At 38.0% G+C, this 27024-nt stretch overlaps 1 protein-coding gene across 1 annotated transcript; it reads right to left on the minus strand.

Moving 5' to 3' along the window:
- Nucleotides 1–5679: 5679 nt before the first annotated feature.
- LOC142857047 (putative ATP-dependent RNA helicase DDX60) lies at nt 5680–27024 on the minus strand. Its single transcript, XM_075984656.1, has 10 exons — nt 27004–27024; nt 26413–26574; nt 24872–25030; nt 20166–20307; nt 13038–13193; nt 12334–12441; nt 9115–9220; nt 8579–8694; nt 7264–7424; nt 5680–5991 (listed from the first exon to the last, which is right to left on the minus strand). The coding sequence occupies exons 1-10, from the start codon at nt 27022–27024 to the stop codon at nt 5680–5682; spliced, it is 1443 nt and encodes a 480-aa protein (XP_075840771.1).

Genomic DNA, 27024 nt, shown 5'->3' on the forward strand with positions numbered 1-27024 from the left:
GGGGAGGGGGAGGGAAATGGGAGGAGGTGGCGGGAAAGAGACAGAAATCTTTAATAAATAAATAAATTTAAAAAAAAGAAATTAAAAAAAAATAAAGTAAAAAGAAAAAAATTATGGAAGAAAACTTTCCCAACATAAAGAAAGATATTCCTTTGAATATTTAAGAAGCATACAGAACACCAAACAGACTGGATCAAAGAAAAACATCTCCTCGCCATATAATAATCAAAACACAAAATATACAGGTTAAAGAAAGAATATTAAGAGCTGCAAAGGAAAAAGGGCAAGTAACTTATAAAGGTAAACCGATCAGACTTACACCTGACTTCTCTATGGAAACTATGAAAGCCAGAAGGTCCTGGATAGATGTACTGCAGAAGCTAAGAGACCATGGATGCAAACCCAAACTACTATACTCAGCCAAGCTATCGTTCATTATCAATGGAGAAAACAAGACATTCCAGGATAAGAATAAATTTAAACAATACGTAGCCACAAATCCAGCCCTACAGAAAGTAATAGAAGGAAAATCGCAACCCAAGGAATCCAACACTGCCAACACTGCCTACAATAACCCAGGCATCTAGTGACCCTTCACCAGCACATCTCAAAGAAGGGAGACACACAATCTCTACTACCAAAAGCAATAAGAATAACCGGAGTAAACAACCACTGGTCATTAATATCACTTAATATTAATGGGCTCAATTCACCTATAAAAAGGCACAGGCTAAAAGATTGGATACGAAAACAGGATCCAACATTCTGCTGTTTGCAAGAAACACATCTCAACCACAAAGACAGGCACCTACTCAGAGTAAAGGGTTGGGAAAATGTCTTTCAAGCAAATGGTCCTAAGAAAAAAGCAGGTGTGGCCATATTAATTTCTAACAAAACTGACTTCAAACTAAAATCAATCAGAAGAGATCGAGATGGACACTTTATACTCATAACAATAACAATTTGTCAGGATGATGTCTCAATCCTGAATATTTACGCCCCTAATATAAAAGCATCCACTTATGTAAAAGAAATATTACTAAAACTCAAGGCAGACATCAAACCACACACACACTATTAGTAGGAGACAGGTCAATCAGACAGAAACCTAATAGAGAAGTAAGAGAACTTCTGGAGGTAATGAAGCAAATGGACTTAACAGACATCTATAGAACATTCCACCCAAATAGGAAAGAAAATACCTTCTTCTCTGCAGATCATGGAACCTTCTCAAAAATTGACCACATACTCGGAAACAAAGGAAACCTCCACAGATACAAAAAACTATGAGTGTCCACCTGTGTCTTATCAGATCACCAAGGATTAAAGTTAGAATTCAACAACAATCCTACCTCCAGAACGCCAACAAACTCATGGAAACTGAACAGTCAACTACTGAACCACACCTGGGTCAAGTAAGATTCAAAAAAGAAATTAAAGTCTTCCTTGAATTTAATGAAAATAAAGGAACAACATACTCAAACCTATGGGACACTATGAAAGTAGTGCTAAGAGGAAAGTTCATAGCACTAAGTGCCCACTTAAAGAAAACAGAGAAAGCATACATCAGAGACTTAACAGCACACCTGAAAGCTTTAGAAAAAAAAAGAAGCAGACGCGCCCAGGAAGAGTAGAAGACTGGAAATAATCAAACTGAGGGCCGAAATCAACAAAATAGAAACGCAGAAAACAGTCCAAAGAATCAATGAAACAAAAAGTTGGTTCTTGGAGAAAATCAACAAGATCGACAAACCCCTATCCAAACTAATTAAACGACAGAGAGAGAACACACAAATAAATAAGATCAGAAATGAAGAGGGGGACATAACCACAGACACAGAGGAAATTCAGAGACTCATTAGATCTTACTACAAAAGCCTGTATGCCACAAAACTACAAAATGCAAAAGAAATGGACATTTTTTAAGATAAGTACCACATACCAAAACTAAATCAAGACCAAGTGAACAATCTAAATAGACCTGTTAGTCGCGAAGAACTAGAAACCGTTATCAAAAATCTACCTTCCAAAAAAAGCCCAGGACCAGATGGTTTCAATGCAGAATTCTACCAGAACTTCCAAGAAGAGATAATACCTATACTCCTTAATGTATTTCACAATATAGAAACAGAAGAGTCATTGCCAAATTCCTTTTATGAAGCTACAGTTACCCTGATACCAAAACCACACAAAACCCCATCCAAGAAAGAGAATCAGGAACATAGCAAGGCTGTCCACTCTCTCCATAACTCTTCAATATATTGCTTGAAGTTCTGGCAATAGCAATAAGACAACATAAGGGGATCAAGGGGATTCGTATCGGAAAAGAAGAAGTTAAGCTCTCATTATTTGCAGATGATATGAAAGTATACATAAGCGGCCCCAAAAACTCTACCAAAGAACTCCTACAGCTGATAAACACCTTTAGTAATGTGGCAGGATACAAGATCAACTCCAAAAAATCAGTGGCCTTCCTATACACCAAGGATAAGGAAACAGAGAGGGAAATCAGAGAAGCATCACCTTTCACGATAGCCACAAATAGCATAAAATATCTTGGGGTAACTCTGACCAAGGATGTGAAAGATCTATTTGACAAGAACTTTAAGTCTTTGAAGAAAGAAATTGAAGAGGACACCAGAAAATGGAAGGATCTCCCTTGCCCCTGGATTGGGAGGATCAACATAGTAAAAATGGCAATTCTACCAAAAGTAATATATAGATTCAGTGCAACCCCCATCAAAATCCTACCAAAATTCTTCATAGATCTGGAGAAGACAATAATCAACTTTATAGGGAAAAACAAAAAACCCAGGATAGCCAAAACAATCTTATACAACAAAGGATTGTCTGGAGGCATTACCATCCCTGACTTCAAACTCTACTACAGAGCTACAGTATTGAAAACAGCCTGGTATTGGCATAAAAACAGAGAAGTTGACCAACGGAATTGAATAGAAGACCCTGACATTAACCCACAAACCTATGAACACCCGATTTTCGATAAAGAAGCTAAAAGTATACAATGGAAAAAAGAGAGCATCTTCAACAAATTGTGCTGGGAAAAGTGGATGTCAACCGTAGAAGAATGAAAATAGATCCATATCTATCACCATGCACAAAACTCAAGTCCAAATGGATTAAAGACCTCACTACCAGTCAGAACACACTGAACCTGATAGAAGAGAAAGTGGGAAGTACTCTACAGCACATGGGCACAGGAGACCACTTCCTACGTATAACCTCAGCAGCACAGACTTTTCGGACCTTATTGAATGAATGGGACCTCCTGAGACTGAGAAGCTTCTGTAAAGCAAAGGACACTGTTGCTAAGACACAAAGGCAACCCACTGACTGGGAGAAGATCTTCACCAACCCCGCAACTGACAAAGGTCTGATCTCCAAAATATATAAATATCTCAAGAAACTCGACCGTAAAAGGCTAATCAACCCAAGTATAAAATGGGGCATTGAGCTGAACAGAGAATTCTCAACAGAAGAACTTCAAATGGCCAAAAGACACTTAAGGTCATGCTCAATTTCCTTAGCGATCAGGGAAATGCAAATCAAGACAACTTTAAGATACCATCTTACACCTGTCAGAATGGCTAAAATAAAAAACACCAATGATAGCCTTTGCTGGAGAGGTTGTGGAGAAAGGGGTACACTCATCCATTGCTGGTGGGAATGCAAACTTTTGCAACCACTTTGGAAAGCAGTGTTTCGGTTTCTCAGGAAATTCAGGATCAACCTACCCCTGGACCCAGCAATACCACTCTTGGGAATATACCCAAGAGAGGCCTTATCATACAACAAAAATATATGCTCTACTATGTTCATAGCAGCATTGTTTGTAATAGCCAGAACCTGGAAACAACCTAGATGCCCTTCAATAGAAGAATGGATGAAGAAATTATGGAATATATACATATTAGAGTACTACTCAGCAGTAAAAAACAAGGGCTTCTTGAAATTTGCATGCAAATGGATGGAAATAGAAAACACTATCCTGAGTGAGGTAAGCCAGACCCAAAAAGAGGAGCATGGGATGTACTCACTCATATTTGGTTTCTAGCCATAAACAAAGGACATTGAGCCTATAGTTAGTGATCCTAGAGAAGCTAAATAAGGAGAACCCAAAGAAAAACATATAGGCATCCTCCTGAATATTAACCTTCATCAGGCGATGAAAGGAGACAGAGACACAGACCCACATTGGAGCACCGGACATAAATCTCAAGGTCCAAATCAGGAGCAGAAGGAGAGAGAGCACGAGCAAGGAACTCAGGACCGCGAGGGGTGCACCCACACACTGAGACAATGGGGATGTTCTATTGGGAACTCACCAAGGCCAGCTGGCCTGGGTCTGAAAAAGCATGGGATAAAACCGACCTCACTGAACATAGCGAACAATGAGGACTACTGAGAACTCAAGAACAATGGCAATGGGTTTCTGATCCTACTGCACGTACTGGCTTTGTGGGAGCCTAGGCAGTTTGGATGCTCATCTTACCAGAATTGGATGGAGGTGGTGGTTCCTTGGACTTTCAACAGGGCAGGGAACCCTGATTGCTCTTCGGGCTGAGGAGGGAGGGGGACTTGATTGGGGGAGGGGGAGGGAAATGGGAGGCGGTGGCGGGGAAGAGACAGAAATCTTTAATAAATAAACATATTAAAAATAAATAAATAAAAGTTATCAAATAACAAATGTTTATTAACAAAGAGCAATCATTTAGTTATTCACGGCTATTTATGAAACTATCTTACTTAGCATTAACAGATGTTTGAGAATAGAAAGGACAGGATAAAATTCTTACAGTTCATAATTAAAACATTAAATTGAAGTTTATTGAATTTCATGGTGAATTTTAAAGATTTCTCTGTCTCATATTCCTATGTCCCCTTTGTCAAAAGAAAATAATTGCATGATTTTAAACATAAGATTATAATCTTAGCAACATTTATTTTAGCCCTATTGTTCACAGAGAACTATTGGATGTAAACCTTGAATCTATTTGCTCAGTGCAATCCATCTCTTCCAGCAATCAGATCCAGACTCCAACAATCACTCCACTTCTCTAGCATCACACACACTGTTTCTCCCCTCTGCTCACATCTTCATTCTCACTTCTCTTTTGGTTTCTTATGTTTCTTTTAGTTGGTGCACACTCTCACCTACTATGGAAGTGCTATCAAACCTATATTGAAAGCTATTATACAAGAGAATGCCAAGTAAATGAAATAGAGGTGCTTCAAGCACCTCCAACTTTGATATGTCCTCCACAACAATGAACTGTACCCTTGAGCTATTAGATAGAATAAACCCTTTATTTATTAAGTTGCTTTTATCAAAGTAATTTTCATCACAACAAATAAGGGGAAACTAAATTAATAGGCAAGCATAAACACCAACTTATCCAGAAAAAAAATGTTTATCATTGGAACTCAAAAATAAATTATGAGTTCTACTGTGTCTCACTGTTATTGGTTCTGCTAACAATGCTCTCTTCCTGGTCAGCAGTTAGTTTAAAGCTATCTCCAATTGTGCTTATGAATATGCTTTGTCTTTGCTGTTTGCCACCTCCCTGAGATGTCATTGCTCATTGATAAAAACAGAGGAAAGAACCTTTATCAGCCTTACTATACAAATTCTAGTTAGCAGGTGATAAGGCACTGTCTTTACATCTCTTTGAACTCTAGCTCATCAAGGTAAGCCACCCGAATTACATTCCACACACCTTCAGCTCGGCAATGATCCTTCCATGCTGTCAAGCAAGCCGTTAACCCAGCTTTTTCAGCCTGAACTTTTACTGAGTTACTTTTACATGATTTCAAAAACTCTTCCAGCTTCTTCATCCTGGAGCTTACATTCCTTTTCATCTCCTTCTCAATAGAAGATGACAGGGTATTCCATTTTTGCTCTTCTCTTTGTTCTTCCTTGGCAATCAACCTCTTCTTATTCTCTCTAGCAATTATGTCAGCCTTGCTCTCCTGCCCAAATGGAAGGAAACACAATTTGTACAAGAAAGAACTATCCCACACTGACATTTCTTGGTGAATATTTTAAGTATGCTCAGATGATTTTGACCATGACCCCATACTTGAATAATCATAAAAATATGTCTTTAATTAAGACTCTGTTGATTGAAAACATAATAATTCAACTTAGTGAATATAAAGACTTGCCATAGATAATTTCCTAAATTTCGATGTAGTGTTAAATATAAAAGGGTAAATATAATAAAACCAAAGAGATCTTGCAAAGATTCATTTAGGTCTCCATGCAGTGGCACCTGCTATTCTTTCCTGGACTGCATTTCTGTTACCTTTCCTACCGAGTCACCTTCCTACTCCGTACGTGATCATGATGTTTCTATCATGAAGGTTTAACTGTATACCTTAAAAAAAGTAAAAACATTAATTATATAAATACTTTGAGGAAAGCATAGAAAATCTGTATAAGTCAGGCAAAGAAATCCCTGTGTTGTATGCTTATTTTTGCTGGATTTGTGAAAAACATTCTGATTGTTATTAACTAATAAACTACATTTTAATATTATTGCAAAATTTTAGACCAAACCTTTATTGACTTAATGCTTTACTTGGTTCTCTAAATAAGTATATGTTATTGCATAGAGGAACATATGTAATAATTTATATGGAAGTTAGACTTTCTAGCAGGTATCATAATAAATGTTTGTTCTTTGTGTTACTTTTCTGTGCTGTAGTCAAATAACATGGCCAAGAAAATTTATAGAAGAAAAAATTTATCTGCATTATTGATTCCAGAGGGCTGAGAACCAGTGATGGTGGTACAGAGGCATGGCACCTGGAGCAAGAAGCTGAAAGTTTGTGTCTTGAACTGTAAAAAGGAATGGCAAGGATTATAAGCTCTCAAAACCGGCCTCCATGACACATTTCTTCCAACAAGGCCAACCACCTGAGCCTCCCCAGACAGTGCTGCCAACTGGGCGCCACACACTCAAATGCTCAGACTATGGGAGACATCTCATTCAAACCACTACACCCAAATAAGAAAAAAGATGGTACCTCATGGAAAGAAGCCATCAAAGTGATGAGAACCACCAATTTAATAAAGAATAGGTCTCCCGAGTAAATTGGGAACATGGGGACCATGAGAGAGGGTTGAAGGGGAGGAAAGAAGAAGGGAGGGAAACAGATAAAAAATGCATAACTCAATAAAATCAATAAAAAGAACAATAGCAAGAGCTTTTAATGATAATGGAATTTATGGAAACTTACACGTGTCTTTGTGCTCCTGGACTTACTGCAATCCTTCTTCGGCTTAGCACCTTGAGTTATGATGAGCTTAGAAGACACTGATTCTAATGAGTTCCCATAAAATCGTTGAAAACGATGATATTTCTGCACACTTCTAAGATAGCGGGGGTCTCTTGTACGCTCTGAAGAAGAAAAAAAACTTAAAATGTAAATGATTATATTTTCTCAGCAGCATCTGTAACTCTCCGCACCACTCCATAAACAGGTGCTATTCTTTCTAGTGTACAACAGCACTTTTGTCTGAGCAGATTGCCCAAAGAGTGTATCTAAAATTGTCTTCAATTTCACTATCACATCTGTAGAATAACTTTCAAAATTCTACAAAGGTGACAAAGGTGGCAACTTTTCATATTGTTGCCTAGGATTTCATGCATGCAGTTTAAGGTTCTGCTACTGGTCAACAACTCCCAGCGGTTCAAACGCTTTCTGTTTCCAAAAGCAAATACTAAGAATGTTATTTAATTTTATTGATTAAATGTGTTCTTTGATAATGGATGTAGTGCTCTCTAATTTCTTACCCCCATTCTCTTTAATATCCAATTTAACCTGTCAGCTCCCCCATCTCCATAAAAGTCTTTTGTCCATACTCAAGCATTTTTGGTTTGATTTCTGACCCATTAACTTTAATTAGGACTGTGGGTTTGTCTATTGGCCTCTACAATGGAGCCCTGGGAGCACACCACTGGGTACACAACTGAACTAATGGTGACCCTCCTCCAGAATCCATCTGGATTAGCAGTAAGGAGTAGGAGGTCCATGAGTACCCTTCTTTCCAGGTGATTTGGTTTTTTTTAGGGGGGTTCTTTGTTTTGTTTTAGAGACAGACTCTATATGTTACCTGTTTGTGCCCTGTGAATAAGCTTCAGTAGGGAAAATCAAGAAGAAAGCCACCTGAGTTCCTTGAATTAATGGATAGGGAAAAGTAAGGCCCTCATCCTGGCACACAGTCATAGAGCTGAGAGCTTCATCACTATATATTACACTTCAAAGGACATCCAGATTTCTTAAACTACAAGCCTTCTTTCCTTAACACAGTGTCAAACTCAGGAGATCACAAATGCACTCCTCTGCCTAAACCACCTCCACCCTCCATATGAATAACCACAAGGAAACGAAGGGAGAAATCTCTGTTAACATCCTTCCTGTTCTCCATCTGTGCCCTGTTGAATGTTCTTCCCCAAAACTGTTGATCTGAGTTCACAATGTGATTTATACTTTGAAATAAAGGCCAGAGTAATGTAGATTTCAATTAGTTTAGCAGAATCGGCAAGCTCACCATTGAAATTGGCCTTTGTCCTGTCATAGTCATCACTGAGAGGTCTGTGGGAATGCCAGTGCACAAGCTCATCGAATTCCTTATGCTTAACCAGTGAGGAAACAATGGGGTCATCACTGGTAGACAAAAAGAAATACAAGCATATATCAAATTCCAGGCCTCCAAATCCAACACATTTTATAACTTTGAAAACCATAGTTTCTTCTCCTCTTTCTAGGATACAACATGTGTAGTAGAAAGCAAAAAAGCATTTTCTTAGAAGTTTCAGAAGCCAGGACCACTTCAGGTCTCCAACACTCTCAAACATTCCTTGTATGTTAGGGATAGAGTGCTTTGTTTTCCAATTAAAATCACACAGATATAATAAAGATGGGCAATGGGCAACATGTTCCAAATACATATTACATGTAATTTACTATCTTACTGTGTCATATTTCTGCAGTTTATTCAGAAAAAGCCTTCTCAAAGGCTTATTCTTAATAAATAGCTATTATTCATTCCAAACAAGTACTTATTAATACATACGGGGGCCTTACCTCTTTAGGAAAGGCAAGTCTTTCATAATGTCTCCAGTAAATTCATCAACCAAAGCACATGACATTGGAATAAAACCCAAATTTGGCATCTTTTTCTGGGAACTTTCTGTAAACAAAAGTAAATATGACCAAGTTAAATGTGAAATTTTCAGAAAGGAAGACAATATATTGTTTCCCAAAATTTCACATTTAAAAACATTTCATATTCACTTCAATAGGTATATAGATGAAAAATAGGTGGCTCACTGGCTAGAGAGTCAATAGGCATAGCAAAATTAATACATTGTGATAAAGATGGCAGATTATTGATAAGTGATAAAGAGATAAATAATAGATGATAGATATTTTCTGTGGTGCTTATGTTCAAATGTCTAATCCTTTTATTTTTGTCTAATAAGTGGTAAAGATTCTAAAGATAACAATCTGAGAGATCACATACATAGTGTCAAATATGAATTTAAAAAGGGAAAAACAAAGGTCATGAGATTGAGATTATTACAATACTCCCTTTGAGCTTCCTTTCGGTTTATATACATGCTTATGCAAAACAGGTAGATAGGTGACAAAATGCTAGATCAGGTAGACAGACATATGACAGCTAGATGATAAGTAGGTAGGTTATGGACAGATGACAAACAGACAGACACAGATAGACAGAAAGACAGATAGACAGATGGACAGATAATAAATAGATCAGACACACCTTATAGTTGTGATAATTGGCTAGTGAATAATTTTTATTTAACATATTGTTCATAATTCTCCTGATGCTCTCTGTTCCTGTGTTTGCCCAGGCTACTTTCTGTAACAGGTAGGTTAAGTACTTTTCTCCCTGTAACCACAGAGATCAAACCAGAAGCTCTGAGAATGACCCTCAGTCAAAGTCATAACAGCAACTGGAGAATAAATACCCCAGCTCTCTTGGTATTTGCAAGAGATATTTCCAAGAAAGTATGAACTTCATTCAAAGGTTCCCAGTCAACCCCATGTCTTCCAAAGTAAAAACCTGCTCATAGACAAACTCTGCAGAGTGCTCTTCATTTCCTGCCCTAACCTAATTTGAACCACTCTCTGACTGCTACAGTAAACTCCCTGCTCCAGTGTTCTTTTGTGAGGTGGGATTCATTGTCATAGAAGAATACACACACACACACACACACACACACACACACACACACACACACACACGTATGTATGTATCCTAAGTTTTCAGGAAACATTTCTTTTGCTACTTCCTCTAAAATAATTTTTTCTGAAATTCACTACAATATTAAAGATGTTATTATGTTATTATGACTAAGCCATTTTTTTGTTTTTCTGCAAATATGCATACTATCCTCTACCCTAATATAATTTAATAATCACATATAATTCTGAACATTCTGAATTTTATCATTACTGTGAAATCTGTCACTTGACTAATTCTTTAGAGTTAATTGTGAATCCTATGAGATCTCTGTAGTTTTTACATGTTGCAGTTTCCCTTTGTGTGTCAAGGGAGTGTATTCTTCTGGCTTAATATGTTTTTGCATTTAACTTACCTGATTTGACATCCTAAATGTATAAAATTTGTCTTGATTAATTCAGGGAAATGTTAGGTCATTACTTTCTAAACAAAATTTCACTCACATCAATTCATTCTTTCTTTCCAAGTTTCCAAATGAACCAAAGATTGGCTTTTAGTCTCCATGTCTTTTAATACCTTATGTGCTGAAATTTAATTTTATATTTATTTAAGGTATATACCATGATTTAATATACTTATTTTGAGACATATGTGTGTATGTGTGTACAGACAGATACATACATAGATACATACATAGATACACAGATACATAGATACATACATACATACATAGGTAGATACATAGATAGACACATAGATAGATACATAGATAGATATGCATAGTATTAGTTGGGCCTGGGGGTGTATGCCTGTATTAGCACTTGACAGGTGGGGACAGGAGGATCAGGAACTATGAAATATATGATTAGTGTTAGCCCTCATAGACTACAGTAGCCTTATCAAGTACATCAAATACAGACCTATTACCTGCCATATATTTATCTTCCATATTTGTACCCTTTGACCTACATTTCCCCATCCCCAACACTGCTTCCTCAATAACTACCTATTTACTTTGCTCTACTTCTATGTATTTTTTTAGACTGTGCATGTAATGGCATCACATCGTATCCTTCTTTCTGTGACTAGCTTTTGTCGTTTCTCAGAATGGTATATTTCACCTGTTCTATTTTCTTGTGCGGGAAACTGAGCACATAATCTCAAACATGCGAGGACACACGACCTGTGAGGGATGTCTCCAACCTTAAGTATGGCTCTTTTTCTATTTATTTATAGAACCAAAACTCCTCCATTATTAATATCCAATCAATTTTAAACATGTTCAGTATTTTGATTTTTACAAGTCTGGTTATAGACATAAATATTGTTTTAAAGATTTTATTATTTTTCTCATTTCTAATTTTACATTTAATTTCTCTTAAATGTTTTCAAACTATATTCAGAAAGTACATAATAATTGTGATGATTAAACAAACAGAATTTATCAGTTCTAAGTCCACAGCTGACATGGGATTACCCTCTGTATGATGTAAATACCATTGGTTAACAAAGAAGTTGTTTTGGCCTGTGATAGGACAGAAAAGAGCTAGATGGGGAAAACTAAACTGAATGCTGTGAGAAAGAAGGCAGAGTCAAGAGACGCTGTGCAATCACCAGAAGGGAAAGTCAGCTGGAACTTGCCAGTAGGCCATGAACTTCATGATAAAATATAAAATAATAGAAATTGGTTAACCAAAGATATAAGAACTAGCTAACAATTACACTTAAGTGATTAGCCAATCAGTGATTAAAATAATATGGTTTATGTATGATTATTTTGGGTCTAAGTAGACAGGAACAAATGAGAAACTTTTGCCTACACACAGCTAATTGTGTTCTTAGTTATTTCTTGGCTCATCTGTGAATTCTATCAGCATCCATCTTTGACACATAATCCTATAAAAATGTTTATGATTTCTTCCTCATGATAATTTGCCAGATCTTTCCAATCACTTTCATTTACTGGATTAGAGGGGCCTTGTGGCATAACAATTTAGATTCCAAATTCTCAAGAGTGATTTATTATGCTGCAGAAACAGTGTGACTTCTTTGTTATTTCTGTTCACTGAAAGGCAGGTCTGGGAGGAGCTAACCTGTGAGGTTTGCTCCTATGGACCTTGGCTTTCTGAAGACTGTCAGTTCTACCACCTCCTGGCTCTGGCCTCTTCTACTGTGTCTGTCACCAAAAACACTCTGTATATCTGCAGCACAGAGAAGGCAAATGCACTGATTTGGGCAAAGTCTCTCTAAGGTGACTGCTGGCTCCTTTTTATTCTTTAGCATCGCTTACTCTTCCCAACACAAGTCTAGTGTTTACTTTGTTACTATACAACACAGATGTTGAATATGCTACCATGCTAGTCTCTATGCTGGTAGAGCATAGATGGATCTCAATTCCTCCAGTTATTTTGCAGGTTTCCCCCATTCTATTATTTGGAGAAGAGCCATCATGATGTATTAGAATATTGAAAATTTTTGTTGACAGAGGTTACATTGCTAGAAAGAGAATTCACTCACGTGTGGTATTATTAATTAACAAACAACGTTTAAATGTTCAATATTACTTAAAGCACACTACCACATGGATATGACAACTATTCAAACACACAAATGCTAGAAAACAATTTCTACTTGGAGTTTCCAAGAGGTTTTTTTCTTCCTCGATTTATGGTAGGAATCAGTTATCTTTGTCTGGTGATGTGGTATTTTAAAGTAAACATTTAGTTAGGAACAAGTTACCTTGGATTGGTGATAGGGTCATTTAAAGAAAATGACATTTAAGTTAGGGATAAGTTACCTTTGATTGGTGATAGGGTCTTTTTAAGAAAATGACGTTCTGTTGTTCTTAAAGGAAATGGATTTCCCACTTCAAAGTTTCCCACCAACTTTGACACTGTATCCCAGAGATGTACATACTCCTTCATGATGACATCTCCTACATTCAAATTCAGGCCTGGTTCACAAAATTAAAAATACACTGTTAAGAAGCACTGACACACGCATTAAAGCACATAACATCATTAAGTCAGTAGGCTCTGAAATATGAGGCTAACAGTGAAATTTTCAATGAGCTTACCACTGAATCTATTGAGCTTACCAATGACAAGGTACCTATCAAAACTGATCTTGTCTTTCTGCTTGAGAACTTGATATTAAAAATTAATGTCTTAACTAAGGATAACCAACAGAACAGATTTAATTTTTTTAAGATAATAAAAATATTATACTACATATAGCTTCTTAACCAATAACACTGAATAAAACTAAAATAAAAATTAACAACGAACCATTATTTTCAAAGCAGGTAATTTATTCCAATTCCTAAAATATGACAGGACCAAATCTTGATGTTAAAGACATTTCCTTTTTTTTCATTTTGTTTATTTATTTATTTATTTATTAATTAAGGATTTCTGCCTCCCCCCCTCATCCGCCTCCCATTTCCCTCCCCTCCCCCGATAAAGTCACCCTCCCTCATCTGCTCGAAGAGCAATCAGGGTTCCCTGACCTGTGGGAAGCCCAAGGACCGCCCACCTCTATCCAGGTCTCCAAAGGTGAGCATCCAAACTGCCTAGGCTCCCCCAAAGCCAGTACGTGCAGTAGGATCTGAAACCCACTGCGATTGTTCCTGAGTTCTCAGTATTCCTCATTGTCCTCTATGTTCAGCTAGTCCGGATTTATCCCATGCTTTTTCAGACCCAGGCCAGCTGGCCTTGGTGAGTTCCCGATAGAACATCCCCATTGTCTCAGTGTGTGGGTGCACCCCTCGCGGTCCTGAGTTCCTTGCTCGTGCTCCGTCTCCTTCTGCTCCTGATTTGGACCTTGAGATTTCTGTCCCGTGCTCCTCTGTCTCTGTCTCCTTTCGTCACCTGATGAAGGTTAATATTCATCGGGATGCCAATGTGTTTGTCTTTGGGTTCACCTTCTTACTTAGCTTCTCTAGGAACATGCATTATAAGCTCATTGTCCTTTATTTATGGCTAGAAACCAAATATGAGTGAGTACATCCCATGTTCCTCTTTTTGGGTCTGGCTTAACTCACTCAGGATAGTGTTTTCTATTTCCATCCATTTGTATGCAAAATTCAAGAAGTCCTTGTTTTTTACTGCTGAGGAATACTCTAATATGTATATATTCCATACTTTCTTCATCCATTCTTCCGTTGAAGGGCATCTAGGTTGTTTCCAGGTTCTGGCTATTACAAACAATGCTGCCATGAACATAGTTGAGCATATACTTTTGTTGTATGATAAGGCCTCTCTTGGGTATATTCCCAAGAGTGGTATTGCTGGATCCAGGGGTAGGTTGATTCCGAATTTCCTGAGAAACCGAAACACTGCTTTCCAGAGTGGATGCACAAGTTTGCATTCCCACCAGCAATGGGTGAGTGTCCCCCTTTCTCCACAACCTCTCCAGCAAAGGCTATCATTGGTGTTTTTTATTTTAGCCATTCTGACAGGTGTAAGATGGTATCTTAAAGTTGTCTTGATTTGCATTTCCCTGATCGCTAGGGAAGTTGAGCATGACCTTAAGTGTCTTTTGGCCATTTGAAGTTCTTCTGTTGAGAATTCTCTGTTCAGCTCAGTGCCCTATTTTATAATTGGATTGATTAGCCTTTTACGGTCTAGTTTCTTGATTTCTTTATATATTTTGGAGATCAGACCTTTGTCAGTTGCGGGGTTGGTGAAAATCTTCTCCCAGTAAGTGGGTTGCCTTTTTGTCTTAGTGACAGTGTCCTTTGCTTTACAGAAGCTTCTCAGCCTCAGGAGGTCCCATTCATTCAATGATGCCCTTAGTGTCTGTGCTGCTGGGGTTATACGTAGGAAGTGGTCTTCTGTGCCCATGTGCTGTAGAGTACTTCCCACTTCCTCTTCTATCAGGTTCAGTGTGTTCGGACTGATATTGAGGTCTTTAATCCATTTGGACTTGAGTTTTGTGCATGGTGATAGATATGGATCTATTTTCATTCTTCTACGGTTGACATTCAGTTTTGCCAGCACAATTTGTTTAAAATGCTGTCTTTTTTCCATTGTATACTTTTAGCTCCTTTATCAAAAATCAGGTGCTCATAGGTTTGTGGGTTAAAGTCAGGGTCTTCTATTCGATTCCATTGGTCGACTTCTCTGTTTTTATGCCAATACCAGGCTGTTTTCAATACTGTAGCTCTATAATAGAGTTTGAAGTCAGGGATGGTAATGCCTCCAGACAATCCTTTATTGTATAAGATTGTTTTGGCTATCCTGGGTTTTTTGTTTTTCCATATAAAGTTGATTATTGTCTTCTTCAGATCTATGAAGAATTTTGATGGGATTTTGATGGGGATTGCATTGAATCTATAGATTGCTTTTGGTAGAATTGCCATTTTTACTATGTTGATCCTCCCAATCCAAGAGCAAGGGAGGTCCTTCCATTTTCTGGTGTCTTCTTCAATTTCTTTCTTCAGAGACTTATAGTTCTTGTCGAATAGGTCTTTCACTTCCTTCGTCAGGGTTACCCCAAGATATTTTATGCTATTTGTGGCTATCGTGAAAGGTGAAGCTTCTCTGATTTCCCTCTCTGCTTCCTTATCCTTAGTGTAAAGGAAGGCATCTGATTTTTTGGAGTTGATCTTGTATCCTGCCACATTACTAAAGGTGTTTATCAGCTGTAGGAGTTCTTTGGTAGAATTTTTGGGGTCACTTATATATACTATCATATCATCTGCAAATAACGAAAGCTTAACTTCTTCCTTTCCAATACAAATCCCCTTGATCTCCTTATGTTGTCTTATTGCTATTGCTAGAACTTCAAGCACTATATTGAAGAGGTATGGAGAGAGTGGACATCCTTGTCGTGTTCCTGATTTTAGTGGGATGACTCTGAGTTTTTCTCCGTTCAATTTAATGTTAGCTGTTGGTTTGCTGTAAATAGCTTTTATTATATTTAGGTAGGATCCTTGTATCCCTATTCTCTCCAAGACCTTTATCATAAAGGGGTGTTGAATTTTGTCGAATGCTTTTTCAGCATCTAATGAAATGATCATATGATTTTTTTCTTTCAGTTTATTTATATGGTGGATTACATTGATAGATTTTCGTATGTTGAACCAGCCCTGCATCTCTGGGATGAAGCCTACTTGATCATAATGGATAATTTTTCTAATGTGTTCTAGGATTCGGTTCGCCAGTATTTTGTTGAGGATTTTTGCGTCGATGTTCATGAGTGAGATTGGCCTGTAATTCTCTTTCCTGGTTGAGTCTTTGTGTGGTTTTGGTATCAAAGTAACTGTAGCTTCATAGAAGGAGTTTGGTAATGACCCTTCTGTTTCTATATTGTGGAATACATTAAGGAGTATAGGTATTAGCTCTTCTTGGATGTTCTGGTAGAATTCCGCATTGAAACCATCTGGTCCTGGGCTTTTTTTGGTAGGGAGGTTTTTGATAACCTCTTCTAATTCTTCGTGACTAACAGGTCTGTTTAGATTGTTCACCAGGTCCTGGTTCAACTTTGGTATATGGTATTTATCTTAAAAAGTGTCCATTTCTTTTATATTTTCCAATTTTGTGTTATACAGGCTTTTGTAGTAAGATCTAATGATTCTCTGAATTTCCTCTGTGTCTGTGGTTATGTCCCCCTTTTCATTTCTGATCTTATTTATTTGTGTGTTCTCTCTCTGTCATTTAATTAGTTTGTTTAGGGGTTTGTCAATCTTGTTGATTTTCTCCAAGAACCAACTTTTTGTTTCATTGATTCTTTGGACTGTTTTCTGTGTTTCAATTTTGTTGATTTCCGCCCTCAGTTTTATTATTTCCAGTCTTCTACTTCTCCTGGGCGCGTCTGCTTCTTTTTTTTCTAGAGCTTTCAGGTGTGTTGTTAAGTCCCCAATGTATGCATTCTCCGTTTTCTTTAAGTGGGCACTTAGTGCTATGAACTTTCCTCTTAGCACTGCTTTCATTGTGTCCCATAGGTTTGAGTATGTTGTCTCCTTATTTTCATTAAATTCAAGGAAGACTTTAATTTCTTTCTTAATTTCTTCCTTGACCCAGGTGTGGTTCAGTAGTTGACTGTTCAGTTTCCATGAGTTTGTTGGCTTTCTGTGGGTAGCATTGTTGTTGCCTTCTAACTTTAATCCTTGGTGATCAGTAGGACACAGGTGGACACTGATATTTTTTGTATCTGTGGAGGTTTCCTTTGTTTCCAAGTATGTGGTCAATTTTTGAGAAGGTTCCATGAGCTGCAGAGAAGAAGGTACATTCTTTCCTATTTGGGTGGAATGTTCTATAGATGTCTGTTAAGTCCATTTGCTTCATTACCTCCAATAATTCTCTTAATTCTCTATTAGGTTTCTGTCTGATTGACCTGTCCCTTGGAGAGAGAGGTGTGTTGAAGTCTCCTACTACTAGTGTGTGTGGTTTGATGTCTGCCTTGAGTTCTAGTAATATTTCTTTTACATAAGTAGGTGCTTTTATATTAGGGGCGTAAATATTCAGGATTGAGACGTCATCCTGACAAATTGTTATTGTTATGAGTATAAAGTGTCCATCTCGATCTCTTCTGATTGATTTTAGTTTGAAGTCAGTTTTGTTAGAAATTAATATGGCCACACCTGCTTTTTTCTTAGGACCATTTGCTTGAAAGACATTTTCCCAACCCTTTACTCTGAGTAGGTGCCTGTCTTTGTGGTTGAGATGTGTTTCTTGCAAACAGCAGAATGTTGGATCCTGTTTTCGTATCCAATCTTTTAGCCTGTGCCTTTTTATAGGTGAATTGAGCCCATTAATATTAAGTGATATTAATGACCAGTGGTTGTTTACTCCGGTTATTCTTATTGCTTTTGGTAGTAGAGATTGTGTGTCTCCCTTCTTTGAGATGTGCTGGTGAAGGGTCACTAGATGCCTGGGTTATTGTAGGCAGTGTTGGCAGTGTTGGATTCCTTGGGTTGCGATTTTCCTTCTATTACTTTCTGTAGGGCTGGATTTGTGGCTACGTATTGTTTAAATTTATTCTTATCCTGGAATGTCTTGTTTTCTCCATTGATAATGAACGATAGCTTGGCTGAGTATAGTAGTTTGGGTTTGCATCCATGGTCTCTTAGCTTCTGCAGTACATCTATCCAGGACCTTCTGGCTTTCATAGTTTCCATAGAGAAGTCAGGTGTAAGTCTGATCGGTTTACCTTTATAAGTTACTTGCCCTTTTTCCTTTGCAGCTCTTAATATTCTTTCTTTAACCTGTATATTTTGTGTTTTGATTATTATATGGCGAGGAGATGTTTTTCTTTGATCCAGTCTGTTTGGTGTTCTGTATGCTTCTTGAATATTTAAATGAATATCTTTCTTTAAGTTGGGAAAGTTTTCTTCCATAATTTTATTGAATATATTTTCTGGGCCTTTGAGCTGTGACTCTTCTCCTTCTTCTATTCCTATTATTCTTAAGTTTGGTTTTTTTATTGTGTCCCATATTTCCTGAATGTTTTGTGTTGAGAATTTGTTGGCTTTGCTGTTTTCTTTGATCTGTTCGTTTATTTTCTCTATGGTGTCCTCAGCATCTGAGATTCTTTCTTCTATCTCTTGTATTCTATTGATTATGCTTGTTTCTGTAGACTCTGCTTGTTGACCTAGATTTTCCATATCCGGCTGGTCCTCAGTTTGTATTTTCTTCCTTGCCTTCATTTCAGTTTTCAATTCTTGAACTGTTTCCATTACCTGTTTGATCGTTTTATCTTGGTTTCCCAGGGTATCATGTACATATTTACTCATTTCTTCAAACTTTTTGTTATACTTCTCATCCATTTCTATAAGGGCATTTTTTACATGTTGTTTAAGGGACTCTATTGCGTTCATAAAGTCAATTTTTTCCACTTCTTCTGTGTTAGGTTGTTCAAATACTTCTGTTGTAAGAGCCTTGGGTTCTGGTGTTTTCATGTTGTTTTTCAGATTATTGGGTGAGTTCTTGCCTTGGCGTCTGCCCATCTCCTCCTATTAATCCTATCTAATGAGTCTTATAAAAACCGGATCAGGTTTCCCTGCTGGCCCAGGGCTCCGCTTACAAAATGCCCTTGCTCTGTTTCCTGGTTCCTGCTGCCGGCCAAGAACCCTCTCACCCCTCCGAAGGGTCTTCAGAACAGGACCAGTCTCCCCGTTTGCCAGTGACCTGGCCAAACAAGGCCTACCTCTTTGATTTGATTGTAGTAGGGCGATCTGCTCTCCTTATTGCATGCCTGACCCTGCCGCTTGCGTCTGCTGCCGTGCTGGTCTCCCAAAGCCTCTTCCTGAAAGCGGTGTCGCTCAGCCGCGTCTGGCACCACCGCTCTGCCTCTGTGCGTCTGGCGCCGCCTCCGCCTCTGTGCTTCTGGGGCCGCTGCTCCGCCTCTGTGTGTCTGGCGCCGCTGCTTCGCCTCTCTCTGTTAAAGACATTTCTATACTACTCACTCAAGCACTAGTCTCTCAAAATGTGTTTTCTTTTCCTTTGATTATAAAAACACAAGAAAAAATAGTCTAACAAAACACAAATTATATAAGAAATAATAGGTAGTATCTCTTAGAAAAACTTAAAATCACTAAGTATCTAATAAAGTGAAATGTTTCTATTCATGAGCGATTTCATAAATAAATATTACATGCAATTTATGAAAACAATCTGTTATGAACTGTCAGACACATGAACATGAATGTTTAACAAAAATAATTATGGAGTGCTAATTAACTGAAAATTATTTTTGAATTGTTATATTCATTCTGATTGCCACAAATGTAAATTATAAACAAAGACTGGGAAACTGAAATAATTACTGTTTATACAATAGGCATTTACAAAATGGTTTGGAAGCTTGAAACTCTTCATGAGCTTTCTCTCTAAAGGAAGATGATGTGTATTATATAGTAAGCTGATACTTCTGCATTTTCTCTCTAAAGAAAGGGGAGGTGTATTATATAGCAAGCTGATACCTTCTGAGTTTTCATTTTCATAGTAAAAAGCAATATTCTTCAACAAATGTTCATCACTTAAATCAGAAAGGTGAAGTAAATCCAAACTCCAAAATTTAAACATGTACACATTACTTAGGATGAAATACTCGCACCACTGTTTCTGGAAATCAAAAAAGAAGTTGTTAACAGCTTACATGTCCACAGTAATATGTAGAATGACTCCATATGCATCTCTAATGCAAATGAAAGGCAAATGAGAAGACTGTCCGAATACTCATTAGAATGTAAACCCACATAGGCTGAATAACGATTATACTTTGTTCCTTAAAAATTGAAGCATTACATAAAATAAAAACTCAAAAATGAATTTAAACTGCACGTAATCTCAGCACTTGGGAGGCTAAGGCAGGAGGATGCCTGCCAGATTAATTGATTGATTACACAGTCAGTCTCAGACCAACCTAGGTTACAGAGTAAGATCTTGTCTCAAAAAAAAAAAAAACACCAAAAAAAAAACCCAACCATTTATCATCAGTTAAAGAAATATCTATTTATTTACTATTGATTGTTTCCTCCCAATGTAATCAAAATCTCAAAAACTGTATATTTCTTAAGCTTTTGAATGTGTTTCTATTATTTCCCTAGGTTTCTTTGTTTATTTTGAGTTGTAAATGTTGGGTTGCTAAGGGTTCTAGAAAGAAAAACATTTCCCACCCACCAAATGCTGATAGGTCTCCACTAACTTAAGGCTGCGTGGTGATGTTCCATTGTAACAAAGACAGAATGTCTGCACAAGCAGCACTTACACAGTAGACGCAACTCTTCCTTAATGGTATGATTTACAGAATTAAAGTGAGAGGCTCCCAAGTGAGTTTTCATTATTCTCTATGCCTTGGTATTAAAACTTAATGCTTCCCAACATAAAGAGGAAAATAAAGCTATTATTTCTGATCAGCTAAAATTATCAGGTACATCCTACCAGGCCATCTTAGAACACTGTTAAATATTTCAAGATTTTTTTTATGATGTCTTTTAACCGAAAGCACTTCCTTGTATATTAAAAATTGTCAAAAATTCTTCACTGCTAACAGTTGTGCAAGGAAGACTTCCATTCAAGTCCGTATCACACCTGCTGCATTCACGCCAGCTCCCATTTATGGACCAGACTTAAGCTACATAAAGGTGACACAATAATTTAATATAACTGAGAAATAAATCAATAATAATAGTCAAAGCACATTACTGGTGCCACAATGTTTATTTTAATTGCAGATAACAATAGATTTAATATATTTAGTATATGACCCATACTAAAACATTTAAATGAAAATGGGACTGAGAAGTGGAGTCTTCCTATCTTTCATTAATAACAGAGTCACACAGAGCCTGCCACTCTTAGGCACTAACAAAACACCAAAATAGTGTCCTCCTATGGGGTTTAGGATACAGAATTTTCCTTCAAGAATCAGTAGAACCTACATAGAACCACCTTCATCATGCTAGTATTTACTACACCACAGAACTCTTCAAAAATTTCATTACAGCAGCTATGAATGTTCACTAGTGCAGACATCCAATATGTCCTGATGCTCCTTTGTATGGATATGGGCATGGTGTTGGTGTGCAGGTGCACAGAGGCCACAGAATGACTTCAGGAGTCATTACCTGGTAAATCCCACTTTATGTATGTGACAGGGCCTGTCTCTGGTCCAGAGCTTGACCAAGTAGGATGGACGGTCAACAAGCGATCTTTCCATTTACCTACCTGGGGGATTACAAGTGAGCATCACCACGCCTGATTTGATTTCATACATGGTTGTATGTTGTAGGAGCTTCGGGTTGCATTCCTGCCACCCAGCTCCTGGTCGCCTGGCTAGCTTATGCCCCGAAATAACAACACACAAACTGTATTCTTTTAAACACTGCCTGACCCTTTTCTATTAATGTGTGTAGCACCCCAAGGTGCACTTACCAGGAATATTCTAGCCTATGTCCATCCTGCGTCGGAGCTTCATCGCATCTGGCTCTGAGAGGAGCTGCATAATTTCTGAGCTCACTTCCTCTTCCTCCCAGCATTCTGTTCTGTTTACTCTGCCTATCTAAATTCTGCCCTATCACATGGGCCAAGGCAGTTTCTTTATTAGCCAATGACCTTTCTCCATCAGTTGTGCATTGGGGATCAAAGTTAGGTTCTCAGGCTTCCAAGGTACGTGCCTGGCCAACTGAACCATCACTCATGAGCCCTATTCCTAAACTACAGTTCCCAATCCTGGGTCACATTATGCTAATATAGTAACGTAATACAAGCATTATCAAGTAAAATTAATGTAACTTAATCACCACTTCAGTCACAGTCAAATCAATACACTCCATGAATTTCCTTCGCATCTCCCATGCTGGACTTGGATACAGGGACATTTATGGAAATACTATTCCACATTGAATAACAAAGGTACACTCTCCATGCAGCTTTTCTGCCTCCAGGTAGTCTTAAGTCACTCTTCAGAGTGCTACTGTACAAGTATACTCAGAGTATAGTGTAGAGGGCTCAAAAGCTCTTCCTTAGCTTCTAACACCATCAACAAGAAGGTGGCTAAATAGTTCCTTAATCCCAACAAATCCAGTTTTGTATCTACACTCTGATGGTCTATTTGCAAGTAAAACAGTTTGTGTGTGTGTGTGTGTGTGTGTGTGTGTGTGTGTATAAAAAGAAGTGCCATTTGCCTACATAAACCATTTAGTTGGCACTCAGTGAACATATGATGAACTTATCTGCCCTGACCTACGGATTGTTACCTGATTTGTCTCTCACCCACTACATCAGCTTCATCACTAACCCTATAGTTTTCTGTCCTTGATACAATGAGTGGACCCCAGTCCCTTGTCTGTGCTATCTTTAGGACAGTCACACACAGTACTTCTCCCACAGTCTGGTTTCCTTTCTGTCCACCCTGCTAACACCTAGCCATTCTTCAGGACTTGGGTCATATAACTTCTTTTTTTTTTTTAATTTGGGAAACATTTTAATAACAAACTAAAATTTTTGCTTAGCTCCTATAGAGAAATGGTTCATAAACATGATGGTGATTATTAATCTGTGTTCCCAGGGAATCTTCTCTGCTAGAGATTCCTAACATCCTCACATTACAATCCTATTATCACATGGATTAATGGCTAACTTTTTTTTTATTGAGAAAAGGAGAAAAATAAAAACAAGTTTCCACCTCCTCCCAGCCTCCCATTTCCCTCCCCCTCCTCCCACCTTTCTCCCCCTCCCCCCACCCTACTCCCCCTCCCCCTACTCCTATCCCCCTCCCTCTCCAGTCCAAAGAGCAGTCAGGGTTTTCTGCCCTGTGGTAAGTCCTAGGTCCTCCCCACTCCGACCATATCTAGGAAGGTGAACATCCAAACTGGCTAGGCTCCCACAAAGCCAGCACATTACGTAGGATCAAAACCCCGTGCCATTGTCCTTTGTGTCTCATCAGCCCTCATTGTTCACCATGTTCAGAGAGTCCAGTTTTATCCCATGCTTTTTCAGTCACAGTCCAGCTGGCCTTGGTGAGCTCCCAATAGATCAGCTCTACTGTCTCAGTGGGTGGGTGCCCCCCTCGTGGTCAACCTACCCCTGGACCCAGCAATACCACTCCTGGGAATATACCCAAGAGATGCCCTATCATATGACAAAAGCATTTGTTTAACTATGTTCATAGCAGTATTATTTGTAATAGCCAGAACCTGGAAACAACCTAGATGCCCTTCAATGGAAGAATGGATGAAGAAAGTATGGAATATATAACTTCTTAAGAGATCTTTTCACTATTGATTTCAAAAGTACCCTAGATCTTCCTTCACAGTAAGTGTTAATATTCAGTCTGTGTTTTCTTTATAAGATGTAATTGTCTAGAAGAACTAGGGTGGAATGATGAAGGGTGTTCATCTCACTCCATCTCCATCATGGAAGAGCACATTCCTAATTTCATTGGGCATAAGACACTTTTCTTAACTGTTTATCTCATGATCCCAAAAGAAAGTATACATGACTAACACACACACACATATATGATGTATACTTTCATATGTATATGATATTTATTTATGTAAATATACTGCATATATATGAAGATGCAATTAGTAGTCATTAAAGATAATATCATCCAATATAGAAAGAAAGGAGGATGTGAAAAGAAAAAAATGTGTATATATATTTTCCATGCTCTAAAAAACAGAAATATCTGTTTGATTAAAATGAAGAGAATAAACTGGAGTGTTAACAGATTCTGGCACTGATTTGCAAAGAAAACTCTGGAGATATTTTTGCTTTCTGTTTTCCTAAGGTCTCCAAAATCTCTGTATCCATAATCTGGAATGGGAAAAAATAATAAAGCCTTGCATCCATTCGCTCAGTTCTTTCTCAGTGCAGAAGGTGGTGGTCACCAGAAACTTCCTCGTTAATGAAAAAACTCCTCACACTGACAAGAATTTTAAAAAGGAAAATTTCAAAAAGCTCCTTTTTGGGTTGGATAGATGCCATGATGGTTGTTATTAATAACAATCATATTACTTAATATGATTGTTGAAACTAGTCAAGTGACTTATTTAAACAAGCCGATCTTTGAAGACTCCAAAATTTAACACCACTCTTATAAACCTGTTTTAAAGGTTAACATGGTTTTTAATGTATCAAGTAGTTAAAACAAAAGTATAAGAAAGGTAAGTATATTTACCATTTTAAAGACAGTTTTGAGGTCCTCAATCCAAGCAGAAGTGATGAATCTTGAGCAGGCTCTCTGGGAAAGAGGTAGGTGGAGTTGGAAAACCACACTGAGGCAATGGAGCTTACAGAAGTCTTCCACGTCCTTCAGGGTTAAACAACTACCTTGTTCCTGTAGAAGGTAAAGAAGGTGAGTAGGGAACAGTGGGCTGGGAGACTACACACTCAATCTGCAGAAGCCCGAACTTTGTAGCTAAGCTCTCTATGTGGGAATTCCACATTTACACATTCTCCGTTTCTGAGACAGTACTTACCTATATATTTGGCTATGTTTAAAAACATTTGAGGTAGAGGGAAAAGGAAGCTTCTAGCTTTGCAGAAGCTGGTGTAAGGCATAGCCCAGTATTTTCAGGGACTCCAGATTTAAACTAATAAACCAGGTGGTGAACGGGAAGTTCCAGGGGACCTTGAGTGGGGAAGCTACATGCTACATTCTCTCTTCCATTGAAGCAACCTACTCTGAAGACAATATTATGAACGACCTCCATGAGGACAACAGAATAACAATGTAGCTTAAGGCTGTAACTGCACGATGAGAGCAGAGGTAAATAAGTAGATGTGCTTAGCATCATGGGGCAGGGACATCACTGCTATTGGCAAATATTTTGTCTTGTTGGGGGAGCAAGGATACTTCAATGGGACACTCCTAAGATGCCAGAGAGGGTCTAATGTTTACAAGTTCCAGGGAGATAAGTTTGACTTACTATCATAATTTAGGGAAGAATTAAATTTGGACATATAATCATGTAGAAAAGTTTCATTAAATATACATTTAAGGAGATACTGCAAAGTAAAATATTAAAAACTGAACCTTGTTTATTTCTGAAATCTACAAAGTTAATAGGATTCATTAGCTGAGACTCCATACTACTGAGATTACATATAAAATGGAATGTGCACATGAGTACACTTTAGTGCCCATGAGAACATATATGCAGATATGACTTTTAGTCATAGCTAAATCTCAACTGGCCACCTGATTCTTGACCTTTTTTGCAATAAAGAAAACTAAGAAGAGTAGTCTCTCCCTAGAAAGTAGGGAACCACTGTGTGAGCCTATCTTTTAAAGTCCCTGAGAAATTTGCACAAGATAAACCTTAATCCCAACTACATTACTATTTAGCACCTTTGGTTGAAGGACTGTTACTCTCAAAAACTGAAAGTCTGTGTTTTGATGGTGGAATAGAAATAACAATGCTTTCCTGAGCATTTCATGAACTGTGCACAGAAAAAGCCCAAAGCACATTAGCATAGCAGGTTGTTTCTTCCTTTGCCTGTCTGCGGGTGATGAAGACCACATATGTCCTATGTGAAGCACCTGTAGGAAACACACTAAGTCATGGAACAGCGTATTCCTTTATGACATGAATTGCAGGGATTCTCCTATTTCTGCTGTTCATATAAGCAAGAGAGAACCCGGTGCCACGTGGGGAAATGGTTGGTGAAAACAATAAAATAAGAAAGCACAAGTGCATCCCAGTGCAGCAGCCACACCTGTCTGTCTTCGCACGTCTGCTCGGAGGCTTTCTTCTCTCTGTTCTCTAAGAAGCTGTGGTACATTTCCAAGAAGAGGGAGCATGAAGTGACGCAAAGGGCTCGCTGGATGTCAGAGCCTTCTGGCCAGAGTTTCTTGAGCAGAGACATTGTCTCACAAGCCTGTCAGAGCAGACAATTATAACATATCATGACAATTAGAGAACTGTATTTATTCATAAGCGATTATATAGTAAGAAATGGGTCGATGTGAACATATGGAAACTGTAGCTATTTCCACTAAAAAAATTATAAACACAAATTTTGAGTGGTAAAATTATTTCAAAAATTGAGAGAAAACTGTTAACAAATACATGCACAAAATCTATAAATCAACAGGGAAATTCATTACTTTAAATGCTGACTCCCTTTCCACCCACGCCACACCCCCAACACTTCCACACCCCACTTCTTCGACACCCCAACAGTTCTTTTCTTTAAAAGATGTTTACTGTGCAAAACTAATCGAGTTCCTGCTTGACTTGACTCCCAGTTTCTCCTGACTGTCTCCTGGATCAAGAGAGGCTGGGGAATGTGTGAGCAGCAACTTACCTTTCCTCGGACCCAGGTCAT

This window comes from Microtus pennsylvanicus, chromosome 9, assembly GCF_037038515.1.
Source record: "Microtus pennsylvanicus isolate mMicPen1 chromosome 9, mMicPen1.hap1, whole genome shotgun sequence".
In the NCBI taxonomy this organism is placed as follows: domain Eukaryota; kingdom Metazoa; phylum Chordata; class Mammalia; order Rodentia; family Cricetidae; genus Microtus; species Microtus pennsylvanicus.

Excerpts from the sequence above, each read along its gene's own strand:
- LOC142857047 (XM_075984656.1), bottom strand. The coding sequence starts at position 27,024 with ATGACCTGGGTCCGAGGAAAG. Across the intron at positions 13,194-20,165 it reads TGAAAATGAAAACTCAGAAG|GCCTGAATTTGAATGTAGGA; the intron begins GTATCAGCTTGC and ends TTTGTGAACCAG. Across the intron at positions 7,425-8,578 it reads GACAAAGGCCAATTTCAATG|AGCGTACAAGAGACCCCCGC; the intron begins GTGAGCTTGCCG and ends TTTCTTCTTCAG.